This window comes from Crocodylus porosus, unplaced genomic scaffold (genome assembly GCF_001723895.1).
Source record: "Crocodylus porosus isolate Cpor-Errol unplaced genomic scaffold, CroPor_comp1, whole genome shotgun sequence".
Lineage (NCBI taxonomy): Eukaryota > Metazoa > Chordata > Crocodylia > Crocodylidae > Crocodylus > Crocodylus porosus.
The window spans coordinates 18,335,499-18,342,052 of record NW_017728943.1 but is presented as its reverse complement, the minus strand read 5'-3'; the positions used below and the strand labels follow the sequence as shown (position 1 = coordinate 18,342,052).

The 6,554-nt window shown below is 43.0% G+C and overlaps 1 protein-coding gene across 2 annotated transcripts in view; it reads right to left on the bottom strand.

Annotated features, from left to right (window-relative positions):
- The window catches only part of F5 (coagulation factor V), a 56,705-nt gene that overhangs the window by 31,936 nt on the left and 18,215 nt on the right, over positions 1–6,554 (bottom strand). For both annotated transcript variants that reach the window (XR_002103485.1, XM_019548826.1), the window contains exons 7-10: positions 5,974–6,139; positions 4,443–4,620; positions 3,289–3,391; positions 976–1,187 (exon numbers count right to left, since the gene is read on the bottom strand). Coding sequence is in view for 1 of the 2 variants with exons in the window: in XM_019548826.1 (XP_019404371.1) it covers positions 976–1,187; positions 3,289–3,391; positions 4,443–4,620; positions 5,974–6,139 (659 nt within the window). In the remaining variant the exon portion in view is untranslated. The remainder of the gene's footprint in view (positions 1–975; positions 1,188–3,288; positions 3,392–4,442; positions 4,621–5,973; positions 6,140–6,554) is intronic.

The following is a 6,554-nucleotide window of genomic DNA, read 5'->3' as shown; positions in this document are numbered from 1 at the left end:
AGCCCCCAAGGTCTGGAACAGTCTGCCAGCAGAGGTGTTTCAAGCACCTACATTGAACACCTTCAAGAGTAAATTGGATGCTTATCTTGCTTGGATCCTATGACCCCAGCTGACTTCCTGCCCTTTGGGCAGGGGGCTGGACTCGATCTCCCGAGGTCCCTTCCAGCCCTGATGTCTATGAAATCAATGAAATCTATGAAACTGTTAACACAAAAGACAGGTAGGTGGGCCCTCCCTGCCACTTTCTGTAACTTAGCCCCAAAGCTAAGGTGACAGGACATGACAGAAGATGATTCATAGGTTGTTAGGAGCTGGAAGGGACCTTGCAGATCATCGGGTTCAGCCTCCCTGCTCTAGGTAGGAAGACAGCTGGGGTTAGGTGACCCCAGAGAAGTGACTGTTTAGTCTCCTCTTGAAAACCTCCAGGATAGATGACTGCATCACCTCTGGAGGGAGTTTATTCCACGTTGTGTATATCCTGACTGTGAAGGAGTTTTTCCTGGTATTAAGCCTGAGGCAGCCTTCCAGGAGTTTGTATCCATTGGTCCTGGTCTTCCCCAGGGGTGCCCTACTGAACAGTTGTTCACCAAGCTCCTGATGCACTTCTCTAATATAGCAGTAGCCGTTATCAAGTCCCCTCTCAACCTTCTCTTCTTTAGGCTAGAGGCCCAGGTCCCTCAGCCTTTCCTCGTATGTCTCGCCTTGCAAGTCCCTGATCATATGGATGGCTCTTTTCTGGACCCTCTCAAGTTTTTCCAAGTCCTTATTGAAGTGCGGTGCCCAGAACTGGACGCAGTACTCCAGCTGCAGTCTTACCAGTGCCGAGTACAGTGGGAGCATCACTTCCTTAGTTTTACACAAGATGCATCGGTTGATGCATGCCAGCTTGTTAAGATGCATTAATGATTTTACAGGGACTCGAGCTGGGAACAACAGTATCAAAAATAGGCACTGGAATGGAATCTGGTTCAATACCTGCACACCCCGCTTGTCCAGGGATTCACTTTTGCAAATCAGAAGTGGGCCAATTAGTCCAGAGGCAATATCCCTTGTTACATCTACAGCACTGTGATATAATCTTGTTATGCACTGTGAATCCTCTGTGGTGGGCTGATCTGTGTCAAAAATACTCCATGTATATGTATAAGTTTCTCCTGGTTGAACGGCTTTGCTTAGGGTGCTGTTGTCTGAAGGAAAAACGGACAGAGGTGTGTTAGTGTGAATCAGACAAAGGAGATCCTTGGGCTTATGTAAGCTGGCATCACTCCCATTTACATATCCCAGTTTACTCCAGCTGAAGACCTAGCTTTCAAATACTAGAAGTTCAATAAGAATTTTGGGCTGGTCAACATACAACCAAACACAGTAGTTTAGATACAACCTAGTTGCTTTGAGAGTGGCTTACAGTTTCAGTTTTGTTTTTTTGTGTTGTTTTGTTTGTTTTTTTTTGGGGGGGGGGGGGAGAGGGAAACAAAACAAAACACTGTGCCAGGCTAAGTTAAGCTTTTAGATTGTATAAAGCAGTGGTTCTCAATCAGGGTGCCCTAATATCCCCTAAGGGATTCCACGATGCAGAAGCTGCCGCCGCAGTGGCAGCAGCCAAGTCAAGCTACCCTGAGCACTGGGCTGCAGAATACATGCAGTCCTCCTACATTAGAGCTCTCCAATAACTCTAAAGCAGGCAGAAGGGCTGGCTTAAGCTGCAGTTCTTCCCAGTCCACTCCTCTGCCCCACCATCACACTCCTCCTGGAAACAAAAGAGCAGTACAGCAGAAGCCAGGCCTCCTACGTACTTTAGGCTTAACAGAGAACTCAAATGCAGGAGGAACATGCACACATGGCACAGCCCTTACCGGTCCAGATGTACGTAATGTGCACAGGGCAGTTTTCCCTGGCAGCAGCGTCACCCACCTGAGAACAACCAAGGTAAATTAAGCACAACAGTGATTCTTGACTAGGAGTTCTGCCACAGTCAAAAACACTGTGGAGAGTGCTCTGAGACTGAAAAAGTTGGGGACCACTCATATAAAGCTTTAATTTAATCAAGAGACTGGAGACGTGGTTAGAGTCCACAAACTAAAAAAAGGAACTGTGCTACTACCGAATCCTCCAACTGCTAAGGTTCCTTGTGTCAAATATGGAAGCACACTACTTAATTTAGGAAGTATATTTATGCTTTATTAGTTACATGTGTAAATCATAGATTCATGGGAAAGCTGCTACTGAAAGATGGACAGCTTAATAGACACTGCTGATTTATACATATATAGCACAACATGTTACTTTTCCTATAAGCAAGTTACCCATAAAATGGTATCTGACCATTGATACCAATTGATGCTAACACTTAAAAGCTGCCTGCCTGCTGACTCATCTAGGAGTGCAATCATATCCCTCAGATAAATCCTCTGACTTCCTATTTCAAGAGATGCCAGGGGGAAGAGGTGAGGTGAAGTGTCCCATCTTCCTTAAGATCTCCATAGACTCGCTGTAGCTCACCTTGCACACCATACTTCTGTTTATTCCCTTGCTTGCTCACCCTATGCTAGCAATCTCACTGCCACAAACAACATATGTACTAGCTTGCCTCTAGTGATTCCCACTGCTACTTCTGCTCTTTCTTTCTCGCTTTCCTATCATTTCATATCAGTCACGGCTGACACCATTTCTCTCTTTTTTCCCCCCCTTGATCATACTTCTGAACATCTCTTCGCTGTCACTAGTTAACACAATGACATATTAGGGCCAGATCCTCAGCTAGCATCCACTGGCATTAGCACAGTGGTTCTCAACCTTTTCAGATTCTAGACCTCCTTCATTAGACTTGCAGCACCTTCAGAAAATGCCAGCTATTCACAAGGTCACAATGTTTTTAACACAAGGAATTACTATTTGAAAAATGTGGATACGTCTTGTGAATTATGTTTGTAAACATGGCACCCTGGCTGAGAATTACTGCAATAGCATCACTGAAGTCAGCAGACCCACACCAGTATAAGTGAGCCAAGCCTGTGCTAAAGTCGCGATGAAATTTATTTATTTATTTATTTATTTATTTATTTTTAGAGATTTGCAAGCTAAAATGGGCTCTTATTCCCATTTTAAAGATGAGAAAACTAAGGGACAAGGACACAAAGTAAACTTTCCACTAAAATATCACACAATATATCAGTGGTGGGGCAGGGAAGAGAACATAAGAGCCCCAGAGTTCTGACCTAAGGCAGAGAGACCGCCTATGCAAAGTCAAGTTGTTCAAATGCGCAGGCTGTAAAACAGACAGCTCCTTACCTGTGGGATCTAGTGGATAATTAGCTCCTTCTGCATCCTTTGAAAGTGTCACTCCATGGAAGTAAATGTTGTAAGGGCGACTGGCCATATTTTTAAACACGATCTATATGCATATGAAAAACTATGAGTTCAACCTTTGCTGAATCCTGGTTTGGAAATAAAACTGCAAGTCACCGTTCAAATGGAACCGGATAGGTTTCCAGAAGAGCCATTCCTTAAGTTAGAAAATCTGGCAATCTCAAACCCACAGCTGCTGTGCAGCATGCAGCCTTCAGGGTCCCATAGACGAGCCAATGGCTAGAATTCCCCTGGCTCTATTTGGTTTCAGGAGAATAAGCAGAGTCCTGCTCTCAGAAGAGAGTCCCACAGAGGCAGCTGAGGAGTGTCAAAACCCATGAGTGGGATCACTAAACATTGCTCTTGAAAGGAAAAATTGCAGAAAGGATACACCACCATTCCTTTTCCCCAGCTTTTAAGAACCACAGAGGAAAGGGTGTGATGAAAACCCCTCTGCAAACCTGCATGCTGGATGGAACCAAGCAGAGAAAGGAAGAATTATAGCACTGAAAATGGCTGCAGGACTACAAGACCATCAGGGCACTTAAGGCCCATGCAGCTTTGTGATGTATCGGTATGCAATATCCAGTCAGGAGGACATGACACATTGAAAAAACAACAAAATATCAATGCTGCAAGATTTTTGAGGCCTTCTGACTTCACTCACTAGGTTATTCTTCTGCTTTCAAAGGCAGCTGCCACTTTCTTAGGCTCCTAAATCATAACATAATTAGAAATGATGAGTTCATAAATGTAAGTCCTAAATCTGAACTTCCCCCAATAGTTCAAACTGTGTATGAATTTGTGGTTCTTTTAATGTACTCCTATGAACTACATATATCATATATTCTTTACAACGATATCTGCTGCAATGATATCTGGAAACCAAGCACTAAAAGTCAAACTGCAGAAATAAAATAGACAACTTAACTTTAAATCTCTCCCTTGGGCTCACATTATCCAACACGGTCACTCTTTATCACCTTATATCTATTGTTTGAAAAACACTACCATATACACTGGTTCTTATACAACTTTACCTGCAGAATATTACCTTAAAACATGTATAGTGTTTGTGCTTGGCGCTTACTACTCACCTTGACTTTATCTTTGACCTGGGCTCTGATAACAGGGCCCAGAATTCCAGTTTCTTTGGGCCTGGGATTCTCTAGACGCTTGATGAACTTGGCATCTGCATACTGCTTGAAAACAGCCTTCTTGTACTTTTTGCCAATGAGATTTGAGTAGTTGTCCAAGTACTTTGATTTATATTGTCTTTAAAAAGAAAAAGCAATAAAACCTTCTTAAGGAGTGAGACCTATTGGACTGTGGGACAATCATGTAGGAAAAAACAGCAGGAGCCCCACTGCTCAAGACAAATAGAATAAGATTAGACAAAGCTTTGTAATGCAAGTTTTTTTTAGTATTACTTGTATTTCAGTAACACCTACTGGCCCAACTGATATCTGGGTTCCCATTCTGTTAGACAATGTGTAAGTGTGCAGTATGAAAAAAAGATCTCAGACCCAAAGAGATTCTGGTCTGAAATTTTCAAAACAAAAAGCTTGGAGAGAAGTATTATTAGTCCCTGTTCACAAATGGGAAAAAGTGACGTCTTTAATGTCACAAAGTCTGTAGAAGCACCAGGAACTCAAATTGGGTATCATGAATTCTAATCTTGTGTCTTAGCTCAGACTAATTCATGGGCTGAATTCAATGGCTTAGGGCCTCCCTCTTCCAATCTATGTTCTTACATAGAAGTATATGAAGCTGTGAAGACAAAAAAATTCCCCATATTGCTTAAAAACAGGTAGGACTTAAAAAGTATGAAAAGGTCCATCTCAGCTGTGAGCTGGTAGCAGGTTACCTAGACAGAGATGGTGGCAAGGTGGTAAGCAATATAACTTTGAATGGAATAGAAGTCATCAGAGAAGTAGTAGTGTTTGAAGTCTTAGAGTCAGCAGGGCTACAGGTAAAGGGAGACGAGGACTCCAGACAGGGATTCAAGTGAGAAATGGAAAGACAAGAAGATGACACCAGAAGAGCAGGATTACCTAAGAAACAGGAGCAGAACCAGATCTACAACCAACAACCCATGCATTATAAGAATTTAAGCAGATTGAGATGTGCTCCTTGCAGACACTGTATATGCAACAGCTTGTAACATCAACAAAGTGATGATATCCACAAATCATTCCTCATCAGAATGAGGCGAGAGGTTTCATGAATATCATGGCAATAATGTATTATCAAGGGCTGTCCACACTAGTACTGGCACTGGTAGCTCTAGGCAAAAGGACATCCTGTACATTGGAGAAACCTCTCTCTACCCTTTAAATCAAGTGAAAGATATGTCACAAAGCATATTTACTCAGCAAGTCCAGTAAGGTTGTTTACTGCAGTGCTCTCCAAAGGCACTTACTAAGATTTCTATCAGCTATTCCATACATGCCTTACAATCCCATCCTTTAAAATTCCTCCTATATTCAAATATTGTATTTTCCTCAGGAGTTCTTCTTTTTTGTGAAATGAAGAAGTTTTTAAGGCCAGGACCACGGAGAGAATTTCATAAGAGCCTCCCTCCCCCACCATACCTGGTCACCAGAACAGTACTGATCAACATTTTACCTATCGATGTTTGGAGAAATGTTAGGAGCATAATCCCAGGTGATCTCCTCTGCAGCAATAAAATATTGCCAGTCTTTTATCATACGCAGTTCTTTAAAGGATAACCTCTTCTTGAGTACCTCTTTCCCCTCACATTCTTCTACATTGAAGTAACCATGCATTCCAGCTGGTAGGAAACAGGGACAAGTACAATAGTGACCATCAGATGCAAAAATACATAGAACTACCATAGCACCTCTCAACCCTTTAGCTCTGGGTGCTGGCAAACATTTATTTACCTGCTCTCTTAGAACTCTGGGAGGAAAAACCTGCAGCATCCTTATAGGCTCGGCAGTGCTACGCTGGTTAGCACTATGGAAGAAAGACTTGGGGGGTCATCATTGACCACAAGATGAACATGAGCCTGCAATGCGATGCTGCAGTTACTGAAGTGACCAAAATGCTGGCGTGCATCCATAGATGCTTCTCAAGCAATCCCGGGACGTCATTCTACCCTTGTACTCGGCCTTGGTGAGGCCGCAGCTGGAGTGCTGCGTCCAGTTTTGGGCTCCACAATTCAAAAAGGATGTGGAGAAGCTTGA